The following is a 14682-nucleotide window of genomic DNA, read 5'->3' on the forward strand; positions in this document are numbered from 1 at the left end:
TGTGTGTGCGCGCGTGTGTGTTGGACTAGATGATCTACAAGGTCCCTTCCAACTCTATTAATCTGTTCAAGTCTACGGTTCGATCCGCTTTCCTCCCCCAACAACCGAGGCGTTTTTTTCCTTCCGAGAAAGCCCGGTTTTTTTTCTTTCCAAATGCCTTGATAGCGTCACCTGTACGTGGAGGAAGGGGGGTGGGAGAAGTCGACCGGCCGCGCTGTGAACGAGAAGACTACAGATGCTTTTCCTACAAGGACCCAGGGGGAGGAGCCTGGCCATAGGCTCCGCCCCTTTCCGACATCCAATCCGAAGGGCCGTGCTCCTCGCTTTCTTCCTTCCTCGTTTCCTTCGCCCCACGAGAGTGGGGGGAGGGAGGGAGGTCCGCCTGACTACAGCCAGGAGAGAAGCGCTGCCCATCTGGGGTGAGAGTTGGACGCCTCCTTGGAAGAAAAACGGGCGGCGCACAAATCCTTCCCCGGCCGGGCGCGGGAGCGAGTTTTGAAAAGTGCCGGCGGAAGCAAGTCAGCGAGAAGGTCCGGGGATTATGGGCCGCAGTCGTGAGCTGGGTGTCCTCCTGTTGCTGCCCGCTTTGTTGTCGGGGAGCTCGGCGGAGAAGCTCGGTGAGTCGGCCGGCCTGGCTGCCGGTTCGCACGTTTGGCATGGGAAAGTTTAGTGGAGCGAAGAGCGGGGAAGTGGGGGAATGAGAGACTGAAGGTGGATGGACGCGCCCGCAAGAGGCATTATTCTTATCGGGCAAGATCCACTTCTCTGTGGACCGAGCGAACGAGCACTTTGCATGGTCAGATATTTCTTCGGCCGCAGTTCTTTTTATCCCGGAGATCGTAAGAATCTCCAAGGTTTCTAAAAGGTCTTTGAAACCTTCATCTTAACTTTGATCTCAGCGCAGCTTCCAAAAACCTTGGAATCGGAACGGTGGGATAAAACCTTCTTTTGCTTTGTCTTGTTTTGGTGTAACGGGCTGCTCTTTTAAAAAGAAAACCTCGAATTGAGACGCAACCTAAGGCTAGAAGTTGTTGATGGAAATAATCTGCCGGAGTTCGGATTTGTGTTGTTACAGTATACACTCTGCAGCTTTTTTTAATCTTGTAGTTCCCACGCGTATGTTTCTTTTTTATACCCTGCTTTCAACCTCGGCTTTCGCGGGGGGGGGGGGGATAAAACAGCTGACTTTGTGTCTATTCTACAAATACCGGTAGATAACAGGTCTCTTAAAGTTTCTGATCCGGCTCTTTGAACTTCAGCAGTCTGGAAGTAGAGGTTTATTTTTATTTTTATTTAAAAAAAAACTTCTTGGTTTCTTGAATGTAATAAAGAAGGTTCTTGTGACATGTACATCTGAATCCTTCATTAGCCTCACCTTGTTTGTAGGGTATCTTGATATATTAGAGATGGGCACGTGTGTTGCTGAGAAGTGAGGTAGCCATATTGAGAGCTGTGGAGTTCTACTGCTTTATAAATTCTTATCCTTTTCGCATGGAGCAAGAAAAATCAGAATCGGCATTCAGTTTCTAGTTTTAGAATATCTACACAGTCATGTAAATGGTAGAGATTCCACCTGACTGCAAAAAGAGACTTGCATTGCTACAGTCTCTTTTCCAATCTCCCTGAGCTTTGAAAGCTATGAAAAAACCTGTGAGAAAGTTATGAGTGGAATGAATGGAGTTAGCACATTCACGTTTTATGAATGCCTGAATAGGGTTGTGAGCCATGCTGAGATAAGATTCTGCTGGGTCTCACTCCAACTTGTATACCTAAAACTTGATAAATACTGTGTAGAAATGAAATATTACACTGATAGTGGTACCAACACTGGTTAATTCAAGCATGTATTACCAGGCATTTTATCTTCTAGAAGCTGGGTCTTATCTAAAAAAAAAATCATCTGCAAGTCCCGGAAATCACACCCTTTAAAAAGCATGGTGTGTGAAATGTATTTCTTTTAAGGTGTTTGGAATTTGTCACTTCAATTCCTCTAGCATACCTTTCAGGCTTTCCCTGCAAAATTAAATCTCAGAATGTTTGCGGACCTGTTTTAAGCAGCCTGATTTAAGATTAGCAATTCCTCAAGATGCTTGCTTTTCAACTTCAAACTAGTTTTTTCTATAACATAGTCTCAAAAAGAAATCCTGCTGGTTAGTGAGATGTACTCTTAATTTGCTTTCCTTTTAGAGGGATTACCTTTGAATGATTATAGATATGTTCTTCAGGTGAACTTTGCTATTTGTACCTTGTGGGAATTTCCACTTTCAGAACAATCAGTTGTAACTCAGAAATAGATGATTGGTGGATACAGGTTAGCACATGTAAGTAAGTGGTTCCCTTAAATGAAACTAGAAATGCAGTGTTCTAAAGTTGCTGACATTTTGACATGCAGAATGGTTCGTATTTCCTATGAAGTTATAAACTTCCACAGTTTTAGAGGTCTTTTTGTCTTTTAATTAAGAAGTTGCTGTAGTTAAACAAAAATATTGAAGGATATATGTAGATCTCTCAGATGATGGCCAAATACTCTGCAGCAGTGGTTCTCAATCTTTTATTCCCCATGGACCCACTTTAAATGCCTTTGGTGGCCATGGACCATGGATAGACCCCCAAGACTTAACTCATGATTTAAATCCTAAAATTCTAGCTGTCACGGACACCCCCTCCCCCATCATGATATTGTGGAGCTCCTAGGGATTCGTAGACCACAGGTTGAGAACCACTGCTCTACAACAAATTAAAAGGAGAGAGATTCCTTTTTTTTAACCTTTGGTTTGTCTAATACAGCTAGAAAACATGGCTTTGCAAATAGAACCTTGAGTTTTACTATATTAGTTGATTTATATTGTTTGACTGTGTTAATCCATGACAGCTTTATCTGTTTATCTAGTTATAACATTGTAAAAGAACTATTGGGGGGGATATAAAATCCATAGTTTGGTCAATACATTCATTAGAACTTATTGCTGTATTTGCTAAAAAAAAAAGTGGGGGTAAGGTTCCAAATTCTCAAGAAGATAATACACAAAATATGAGATAGGAGAAAAATGTGTTTAAGATTTGCAATGAGTTTGGCAGGTGGCCTTGGGCTGAGCAGTGCTTGTATCTCAGCTTCTTCCTCATCAGCATTACAGGTGCATAATTAACTGCCCATCATATGGGACTGTTGTAAAGAGTAAGTCAGATAATGTGATGTTATGCTTTGTATTAAAAATAGATAACTGCAAACATTTATCTGATGTGTGGCTTGATTTGAAATAAAATGGAAGATAGACCGATGAGCAAAGATTCTCTGTCATTGTTTGTGCATATTATGTAAAACAGTAGTCAAGAGTTCACTGCTAACCAGTAAAACAGAGCAACATAAAATCATAGAATTCGGAGATGGAATGGACCATGAGCATCATCTAGCCCAATTCTCTTCAGTGTGCAGAAAAACGAATTAAGATGCCCATGAGAGGTAGCATCCGGCCTGTTCTTTAAAGACTTAACAGATGGTGAACCCCGAATAGTGGACTGTTCCACTATTATACAGGCTATGCAGGTTATATGTTATACAGTATGATTTATTTCTAAGGTTTGTCAGCAAGATTTCATGCATAATGGTTGATTAGTATAATATTGGTTTCCCAATTATGTTTATTTAATAATTACCTGTAATTTAGAAAATTAGTCCTTGTCATTTTTTAAAATTATTCTTACAAGGAGTAGAAGGCAAGCCAATGGTAGGAATTCAACCAGGGTGAGAATTAACATTTTAACTTTAAGTGATCCTTCTTGAATTTCAAATATGTTAAGAACTGTTCTTCTGTCTTACTGTGGCTGAATGTTTTTAGAAAGAGTAAAAATGGTGCAGAGTGTCGTATTATCTTGGGTAGCGTCCCAAAAATAAAATTTAAGAAAAATATCCTGCATGATTGCTTTATATTTTAGCCTGTAAAACTGAATAAGATGATGATTGGGTTCACATATTGCACTAAAACATAATTTGTTTAACCCCATCACTTATTAAATATATCATAGTTAGTTGGATTTGTCCAATATTCTAAACCATAAACCTTTGTTTACAAAGTTTGGTTGTTATATAAGATAGCAAGCCAAAATTTGGCATAAGAGCTGTGATGGTGCGGTGGTTGGAATGCGGCATTGCAGGTTAACTCTGCCCACAGCCAGGGGTATGATCCTGACCAACTCAAGGTTGACTCAGACTTCCATCCTTTTGAGGTTAGTAAAATGAGGACCCATATTGTTGGGGGCAATATGCTGACACAGTAAATTGCTTAGAAAGGTCTGTAAAGCCCTTTTTATCCAATGTGTTCTTTAGCCCCATCCATATTACCATGTGATGTGACCATCAAGAGTCCAATTCTGCAAGAATGTGTTTCAATACAGTAGACTGAACTCTCTGACAGAATGCTATAGAATATACACAAGAACACTGTCTCCATCAAATAATTTCCCTCTCTTTTCTGTAAAATATACTGAGCAATTACTGTAAGACCAGTAGTTTCATAATTATTTTGGAAGCAAGCAAAAGTGGAAATCACTGGTCCTATTTAGTTTGGGCAGATGTTCCAGTGGTGGGATACGACTGGTACGCCCTGGTATGGGCGTACCACTGCCTGCTGAGAGTACCAGGTACAGTTCCAGTACAGTGCTCCGGAAGAGGGCTGAGGTGGCGCAGTGGTTAAATGCAGCACTGCTACTTCAGCTGACTGCAGTTCAACAGTTCGGCTGTTCAAATCTCACCGGCTCAGGGTTGACTCAGCCTTCCATCCTTCCGAGGTGGGTAAAATGTGGACCCGGATTGTTGGGGACGATATGCTGACTCTGTAAACCGCTTAGAGAGGGCTGAAAGCCCTATGAAGCGGTATATAAGTCTAACTGCTAAGGCCCACCCACCCACCTGCTCTCCTTACTGCTATTTGAGCCGATCAGAGCTTTCGCGCATGGAGAGTACGGCGCCTGTGTGACGCTCCACGGGCGGTAAGTATGCTTGCTCGCGCTGCGCACATGCTGCACGCATTCACATGGTGGAAGCTGGGCCCCATTGCAGCATACCGGTTGCAACGGGATCCGGAACCCACCATGAGATGTTCCTTCCCATTCTTCCTTGGATAAATTCAGGCAAGGAACTATTAGTTCTCTTTAACATTGCTGTCCTCGTGAAAAGAAAATGGCAGAGAGATCCAATCTGAGGAACAAAAGAGAAGAAAGAGTTAAGCCAGAAACAATGCCATTTCTTGAGGCCCAATATTTCTTAAATTGAAGGCTCCAGTCAGAAAAGAAAACTGGAGCTGTTTCCTGAAAAATCTGCTTGAGAATTTAACCCCTTAGCTTATTTAACATGGAAGCCAAAGTAGATGAAAATCTGGAGATGAATTTAAGCTGCAGTAAACACCACCCACTTCCTATTAAATGCTGACATTCTCCCTTTCTTGTCATTCCATTAATTGAGGAAGACAAGCATTAACAAGTAGGTATTATACCTGTACATATCAGAGCATTCAAAAGTCTTGTGACTTTTTAAAGATTAATCAGTTTATTATAATGTGAACTTTAGTGGATCACTGCCCAGTTTATATGATGCCCAAGCATTTTCAGTTGAAGAAATGAGATTTAGTGCATTCTCAAAGCCAGGAATCGGTGGCAACTGCTTGAAGCCATGACTGTTTTGAGGCTCACCCAAGATCTTCTGGATGTGGATGTGCCTGACCAGGAAACACTTCCACCAGAGCCAAGCAGAATATCTTCAGGGCATACATGTATCCTGTCCATCCAGCAGACCTTAAAGCAACTTTGCCTATCTTTTAGTCAGCTGTGGCTGCTTTTTATATTTCACCAGCACTGCATTTGAAACCTGGAGCTATGTTTCTTTTTTGCCAGAGGAATCTTGATTGCAAGCTTTCTCCTACTGCTAGCTCTGTCCACAGTAGAAAGATTTTAGGTCATAGCTTCCTCCAACCTTATTTGAAATTTTGAGAGCATATTGTGGGCACTTTCACCAAATACTTACTATGAGGAGTTGGATAGACAACAGGTGGGTACGGTTGTTTCCCATCATTCTCTCAAGTTTCTCATGCTTTCTAGCATGTGATGTCAGTGTAACTTGTCTCTTTTCTAGGCTTCTGGGCACATTATTAAACAGAACACCACACTGTAGTCACCACCATTTTATTTTCCAAGAATGTTCTGAAGTGTTCATAAGGAACATCAGCATTGATATAAAGATACTTCCTATACTTTCATATGGGAAACACCGAAGCGCTTCCATGGTGATATCACTGTTGCCCGGGAGTTGGGGGCTCCTTTAACGTCCTCGTTAACGAGCCCACTGAAGTGGTACCTAATTATCTACTCGGATGTACATGCTTTAAAACTGCTAGGTTCTGCAGGAGCAGGATCAAATAACAGGAACTCACTCTGTCACACAGCAGCTTTGATAAAAATAGATGTTGTAAATCTATCATAAAGCCTTGATAGATTGAGCTGTAAAGGATAGGCAGTCTAGGAGACTGACTTCCTATAATAGGGGTTCATGCTTGCTGGCATCCATTTTTCTATATTCTATTCTATACAATAGTTCATTGGTCTATAACTGTTTTTAATGTACTTTAAATAATACATTATGTTTTGCTTTGTAGTATTTTGTGGCTTGCTAAGAGATCTTTTCAAGAAATGCCATGGGATGGGTTACACTATTACACCAAGCCATTGTTCTAACTGTAGTTTAGCATATTTTCTCTAGGATATTTTGTTTGTTATATATTTCCTACAATTTTCAATATTCCCTTTGTATTTTTAGAGATAAGTAGGGAATAGTAAATAATGTATAATATGTAATATTTTGTAATAATAATAATAATTGCTGATTATGTGTGATGTACATCGCATATCATTAGGACTACTAAATTTTAATTATATTTACTATGCCTATAAGTTATAAATAAAATCATAAGTTTGATGTTCAAATGTGTCTTCTTTGCCCGCAAACTTGCCTAAAAAGCATGAAATTAAATATTTATTAAAAGGCTTAAAATTAATAATTTCTACTTTATTTTTATTCTTTATTATTAAAAAAAACAATTAAAAGATTTTCATGGGCCCTGGGTATTATGCCTCTTGTGCCTAATGGGTAAATTGGTTCTAGACACACTTCTCACTATTTTTGACAACAAAGAACATTTTTCATGCAAGCTTAGTAACCTCTGAACTGGTGATTCACACCTCCCTTTCTTTTTTAAGAGATAATTGAGAACCTACTTTAAAAATAGATGTTCAAATCTAGAGAATAGTATGTAGGAAGTGATATTTTAACAGAGTTGAATGTGTGGTGCAGTGCAGGAGATATATACCTATTGATGTAGACTTCTTAAATTTTCATCTCTTTCTTCAAATAGGTGATGGATGTGGGTCTATAGTCATCTACCGAGACAGTGGAACTCTGACATCCAAAAACTATCCAAGAACTTATCCCAATCATACTGTCTGTGAAAAGAAAATTCAGGTACCTCATGGAAAGCAGCTGATTTTAAAAATTGGAGACTTGGATATAGAATCCCAGAAATGTGAATCTAACTACCTTATCATCTACAATTCCACAACAGTATATGGTATGTAAAGAGGTGATGGTACAACTGATTTATTAGAAGACTTAAGGCATTATCCACAATACTGTTGTCACTCCTCAAATCATCAGAATCATTTTCATGGAGACCCATAACTCATCCCCACTGCAGTTTCCAAATTATTTAGATGAGGTGTCCAAAGCTCCCACTAACTAACAATAAGGGAGTATAAAATCAGCACTCTATCTTAATCTTTTCTTATTCTTATCTGCATTGTGTTTACCCAGGAGTTTGGCTTTTTTTCCCCTTTAAAAAAAGAGCACTAATCACTGAGTTGGAACTGAGACATACAAGGGCACTATGATTGTCTGGTGGTTAATCAGCTACAGGAATAAGGATGAGCCAAGAAGATGAGTTGGGAGTTCTCATCATTGCCTAGTGATTCACTTCTTTTTTTTTTCTTTTTTTTTTTTAAAAACCAGCCATAACACACAACTGAATATTCCTTCTGGGTTAGACTTATGGCATAACTTAGTTGATGCAAGAAATGATGATTAAAGCATTTAGAAAAAGGGCATGTGTATGCAAAAAATACAAAAATAGTGGCCAGGTCATCACAACGATCCAACTGGTCACCCTAGGCCTAATTCTGGAAGGCAGGATTTCTGAATCCAATTAGAGCTGATGCATACCACATATATACTTGTAGAAATGATATAACATCCAACAAAATGGAACTAATGACTAGACTAAACTGAAAATGTGATGATCAAGGAAAATAGGTAGTAGATATGACTAAATAGTACTCATTTTATCGTGGCATTAGAGTATAATCCTTTTGCAAGTTGTGTTATTTTTACATAAACTACCACACAGTGATTAGTATAACAGAACAATACAAGATTCATTCATTCATTTCATTCATTCATTTATTAAATTTCTATGCCCCCCAATCCTGGAGGACTCCGAGCGGCTTACAGAAATGTAAGAATGTTCCATTGTATTCTAATCTGTCAGCTATGAAAACATGTGACTTAGTCAATTCCAAACACACTTCCCAGAGAGCAATTACCATAGAAAGTGGCTCTTATTTTTAAGTAGACTTGGTCAGATTTGTGTTATTAAATGAAGAGCCGAGGTGGCGCAATGGTTAGAGTGCAGCACTGCAGGCTACTTCAGCTGACTGCAATTCAGCAGTTCGGCTGTTCAAATCTCACCGGCTCAAAGTTGACTCAGCCTTCCATCCTTCCAAGATGGGTAAAATGAGTACCCGGATTATTGGGGGGCAATATGCTGACTCTGTAAACCGCTTAGAGAGGGCTGAAAGCCCTATGAAGCGGTATATAAGTCTAACTGCTATTGCTATTGCTAGAATAAAAGCTGGAATGAAACTGCCTTCTGAACCACAGAGTTGCTTTTATTTTGAATTAGTGCTTGCTGGGTAAAGAAAGATTGCAAGAATATATGATTACAAAGAATTAAATAGGGAAAATGGAGGCTTTCCTAATGTATATAATATGGAATATTGAAAAATATTGCAAATTATTAGAATTTTCAGGTTACATTTATATCATTCATGCATAACAGAGAAGATGGGGGATACATTTGTCAAGGAGTTTTGTTCAAGTGGTTGTTTTCATGCAAAGTCTTGGATTCTGAGTGCCGTTCAGATCTAAATAATTGTATATTTTAACACCATTGCTTTTCACCTTATTAAAAGAGACATAGTTCTTCTTCTGCTATACTAGTAAAATGTACAGTTTTATAAGACAAATATTTCTCCCTATTAAATATAAAAATACTGACATTGTTATGGGATAATAGGCTTTTTAAATTAGCTTGGAAAATAGACTTACCATATTTTTCAGAATATAAGACGCACCTTTTTCCCTCAAAAAAGAGACTGAAAATCTGGCTGCATCTTATACACTGAATACAGCATTTTTTGCCTCCCGAAACCCCGCCCCTTCACCAAAAAGGCAGTGCATAGCTTTTAGGAGGCTTTCAGAGGGAAAGGGGACTGGGAGGGCAGAAATGAGAGCAAAACTGGCTATTTTTTGCTGAATTTTGCCCCCCCCCAAGCCCCCAGGAGCACTCTACAAGCCTCCTAAAGGCTATTCATGTCCTTTTTTGGAAGAAAAACGGGCCCTTTTTGTGAGGTCTGCAGAGTTCAAAAACTTTTTTTAAAAAAAATTACCTCTTCAAAATCTTGGTGCATCTTATACTCCAGTGCATCTTATACTCCAAAAAATACGGTATTTAAATACTGTCATGGTCAATACAGAAAAATAATTAGGGCATTATTGCAATACATAGAAACACTCAAATGAATTAACTATTGCTGAACTATATAACTTCTTAACATCATGAAAATCATTCATTGGGTCATTTAATACATACTGTCTTCCTTGACAGTAGTTCTCCAAGATCTTGAACAAAAGCTTTCTTCACGTTTTGCAATCTGAGATTCATTTAAATAGAAAGGCATGTTTAATTCTGGGACTATGTCACATATGCTTTAATGCAAGATTTTATTACTTTTCAAACGTTCCTTCAACAAGAGTTTGAGTTCTCTGAACTAGATACAGTAATACTCTTCAGCTTTCCTAAAATTAGATCTGTATTGTTCACAACCTTTATGATGAATTATTGAGACTCCTTCCTTTACCTAATACTTCTTTTTTACAGAATTGTTCACAGTATTCTTGCTTGATCTGGTGATTCCGAGACTGTTGGTTCACTTCTTTCACTAGTGCAGGCATGTCCCTTTTTTTTGCCAAATTTCTTTTATAGTATTTGGAATAGAGTTCAATATGTTTCCTAGCCCCAGACCAGTCAACTTCAGAATGAATCAGCAGTCTTAATTACTGTACACTTGAGGACAAGACAGGTCATTGGGAAATATAAGAGATACAAGAAATGTACCTCTGGGAAAATGTCTGGAGGGGCAAATTTAGTCTGGGAAAAAGGAATGGGGAAAGTCTTTATTTCTCTTGTAACTTCAAAACACAAAAATAACAATTTCTTTCCATTCTATTTTTTTAAGTATGTTAAGTGTTTATCATGTTGCAAATTTATTTTCATTCATTAAACAAATCAATATATAGCTAACCATCTACCAAACAGTACACTTCCAAGTATTGTACATAACCAGAATTCAGTGGCTTTGAAAGTATAGTTTTCTTAAAATAGCAATATATAGCAAAACCTGACAATCAGAACAGGTTTATTATTTATGGGCTTAATGCAGTGTATGTGATAAATACATATGTAATAAATATGTAAATAAATATGTAAACATGTAATAAATACATTCATAGTATATGATTTTTTTTTAGTTCTTGGTTTTAGTTGTTTATTATTTTATGATTTGTAGTTTTATTTTTGCTATGAATTGTCCAGAATCATGTTTTAAGATAGCCATAAATCTTTTAAGTACATTAATACATCTAGCACTATTTGCAAACTATATGTTCACATTTTGTTATTTCTATTAAAAAGAAAAGCAGTAACCTTTCCCCTTATTTTCTTCCTGTTTTGAGAAATAGTTTATTAAAAATTCAGTAACAATTTTATTTTTTTACATTGGAAATTAAATACACTAAACATGTTTATATCCAAACTATATAGCATTATACAATAATACAATAGCAGAGTTGGAAGGGACCTTGGAGGTCTTCTATTCAAACCCCCTGCCTAGGCAGGAAACCCTATACCGTTTCAGACAGATGGCTATCCAACATCTTAAAGACTTGCAGTGTTGGGGCATTCACAATTTCCGGCGGCAAGCTGTTCCACTGATTAATTGTTCTAACTGTCAGGAAATTTCTCCTCAGTTCTAAGTTGCTTCTCTCCTTGATTAGTTTCCACCCATTGCTTCTTGTTCTACACTCAGGTGCCTTGGAGAATAGTTTGACTCCCTCTTCTTTGTGGCAACCCCTGAGATATTGGAACACTGCTATCATGTCTCCCCTTCTTTCTCTTAAACTAAACATACCCAGTTCCTGCAACCGTTCTTCATATGTTGTAGTCTCCAGTCCCCTAATCATCTTTGTTGCTCTTCTCTGCACTCTTTCCAGAGTCTCCACATTTTTTCTACATCGTGGCAACCAGAACTGAATGCAGTATTCCAAGTGTGGCCTTACCAAGGCATTATAACACTTCACGTGATCTTGATTCTATCCCTCTGTTTATGCAGCCTAGAACTGTGTTGGCTTTTTTGGCAGCTGCTGCACACTGCTGGCTCATATTTAAATGGTTGTCCACTAGGACTCCAAGTTCCCTCTCACAGTTACTACTACTGAGCAAGGTACCACCTATACTGTACCTGTGCATTTCATTTTTGTTGCCTAAATGTAGAACCTTACTCTTTTCACCATTGAATTTCATTCTATTAGATAGTGCCCAATGTTCAAGTTTGTCAAGATCCTTCTGTATCTTGAGTCTATCTTCTGGAGTGTTGGCTATTGCTGCCAGCTTGGTGTCATCTACAAATTTGATGAGTTCCCCTTTTATTCCCTCATCCAAATCATTGATGAAGATGTTGAAGAGTACTGGGCCTAAAACAGAGCCTTGGGGTACTCCACTGCATACTTCCCTCCATGTAGATGCAGTTCCATTGAGAACTACATGTTGAGTGCGGTTGGTCAGCCAGTTACGAATCCATCTGGTGGTGATGCTGTCTAACCACATTCTTCTACTTTATCTAGTAGTAGGTTATGGTCTACTTTATCAAATGCCTTACTGAAGTTCAAGTAAACTATATTGACGGCATTCCTCTGGTCCACTCATTTTGTCACATTATCAAAGAATGCAGTAAGATTAGTCTGGCATGATCTGTTTTTGACAAATCCATGTTGGCTTTTGGCTATTACTTTGTTTGCTTCTAGGTGTTCGCTAGTTCGTCGCGTGATTATTTTTTCCAGAATCTTTCCTGGTATTGAGGTCAGGCTGATAGGTCTGTAGTTTCCTGGATCTATTTTTTTTCCTTTTTTGAAGATGGGAACCACATCAGCTCTTTTCCAGTCCTCTGGTAGTTCCCCGGTGTTCCAGGATCTCTGAAAGATATAATTCAGTGGTTCTGAGATCTTGTCTGCCAGTTCCTTCAGAACCCTGGGGTGTAATCCATCCAGTCCTGGTGATTTGAACTTGTCTAGGGTAGACAGGTGCTCACTTACCATTTTCTTCCCTATTTCAATTTGTGTTCCTAATCTGATTTTTGTGGTGCTGGTTTTTGATAGGTTTGACTGTTTTATCCCTTTGTGTAAAGACAGATGCAAAACATGAGTTAAATAGTTCTGCTTTCTCCCTGTTGCTTGTCACCTTCTTGCCACTTTCTCCTAGCAATGGACCAATTGTTTCCTTAACTTTTTTCTTGTTTTTAACATATTGGAAGAAGCTTTTTTTGTTAATTTTTAGTTTTGAGGCAAGCCTTTCTTCATTGTGAGCCTTAGCTTTCCTCACTTCATCTTTACAGGTTCAGGCTATTTGCTGATATTCTGCCTTAGTTATGTCCCCCTCTTTCCACTTTTTATACTTATACCTTTTGTCTTTCAATTTGCCAGAGAATTCTTTATGCAGCCATGCTGGTTGCTTTTGGGAGCTGTTATTTTTCTTCTTCATTGGTATTGTGCTAGACTAGGCTTTTGTAATCTCATTTTTCAAAATTTCCCAAGCTTCTTGAGTTGTTTTCCCCTTGAGGATTCTCATCCATGGAATTTTTCCCAACTCTCTCTAAGTTTATTGAAATTAGCTCTCTTTATAATAGAACCAATTTCATTAATTAAAACATTTTAAGCTGGTACTTTTTATATTTGAATTCTTAGAAAATTTGGAAATGCTTTTGCTGGCTTAGTTCACCATTTTATCTAACTATAGTTTTTAATAATTAATGCAGCATTACTTTCCTCAAAGCATTATTTTAAAAATGTTGGAAAGCAAGATGAAAACAATTGGAAATGCTAAACTTAGAGTAGTGAACAATTTGGAGATATAAATAAATTGTAAAAATTAAGGAAAAAGTGATAGGAGATCTATTGATAGAGAAAGAGAGTGAATAGTAATTCATAATATTGTAAAATAATAGCAATAGCAATAGCAGTAGACTTATATACCGCTTCATAGGCCTTTCAGGCCTCTCTAAGCGGTTTACAGAGAGTCAGCATATTGCCCCCAACAATCTGGGTCCTCATTTTACCCACCTCGGAAGGATGGAAGGCTGAGTCAACCCTGAGCCGGTGAGATTTGAACCGCTGACCTGCTGATCTAGCAGTAGCCTGCAGTGCTGCATTTAACCACTGCGCCACCTTGGCTCTAACATTGTGAGCAGGATGTAGAACAGTATTATTCTAGAACCAAAATCTCTTTTGCCATGTTATTCTACAATGTATAAAAAGAAGATTTCAATGTCCGCAAAAACAAATAATTCAGTTTTTTAAAGGTTTCACTTATTGAAAATTCTGTAGGTATAAAGATTGTGAATTAAGTTGATTGGTTAGGAGAGAAAACAAACAGAATGTTTCAGAAACATATATGTGACCTCATTTTAGCATAGAAGTTGACCAGACCTGTGTACATATCAGCTGCAAATCAATTCAGTGTTGTATAAAATACTTGAAGATAAAGTTATCTTTACTGTAAGATTTGAGTGCAAAATCCTCAAATGATCACAACAACCAAGTTCACATGCAAAACAGAGGGTTTCAAACTCAAAACAGGATGTTTCAAATTCAAAATGGTTTGAATTCAAAACATTTTGCACACACCTAGGAATTATTGTCTCCTGTCTCCAGTTAAATTACTAAGACCTTAAACATTCCTTAAGGCTAAAAAGCCATTGCAGGATGTAATTATGCTTAACAGTTTTTATTTTAATAAAAGACAGATTGGAGGAAGTGTGAATTATGTTAGTAGAAGGCCTGAATTACAGCCCTCCAAAAATTGTAGCACACACTTTTAAATGTTCTTACTTGCTTTAAGAGTTAAGAGATAGGTGGTAAAACATAAACACAGCTTGTTTCGCTGTAATCAAAAATATTTTATATCATTAGAAACCATTTCTACCAGCCTTTTGCTATTAATACTTCTAGGTGATATTACTACAACAAAAATAAAT

General features: G+C 38.0%; 1 protein-coding gene across 2 annotated transcripts in view; it reads left to right on the forward strand.

The window, feature by feature from the left end:
* Positions 1-327: 327 nt before the first annotated feature.
* DCBLD1 (discoidin, CUB and LCCL domain containing 1) overlaps positions 328-14682 on the forward strand; it is a 37407-nt gene continuing 23052 nt past the window's right edge. For both annotated transcript variants that reach the window (XM_032215400.1, XM_032215399.1), the window contains exons 1-2: positions 328-617; positions 7401-7613. In XM_032215400.1, the coding sequence (XP_032071291.1) occupies positions 542-617; positions 7401-7613 (289 nt within the window). In that variant the 5' untranslated portion in view covers positions 328-541. The remainder of the gene's footprint in view (positions 618-7400; positions 7614-14682) is intronic.

This window comes from Thamnophis elegans, chromosome 4 (genome assembly GCF_009769535.1).
Source record: "Thamnophis elegans isolate rThaEle1 chromosome 4, rThaEle1.pri, whole genome shotgun sequence".
Taxonomy (NCBI): domain Eukaryota; kingdom Metazoa; phylum Chordata; class Lepidosauria; order Squamata; family Colubridae; genus Thamnophis; species Thamnophis elegans.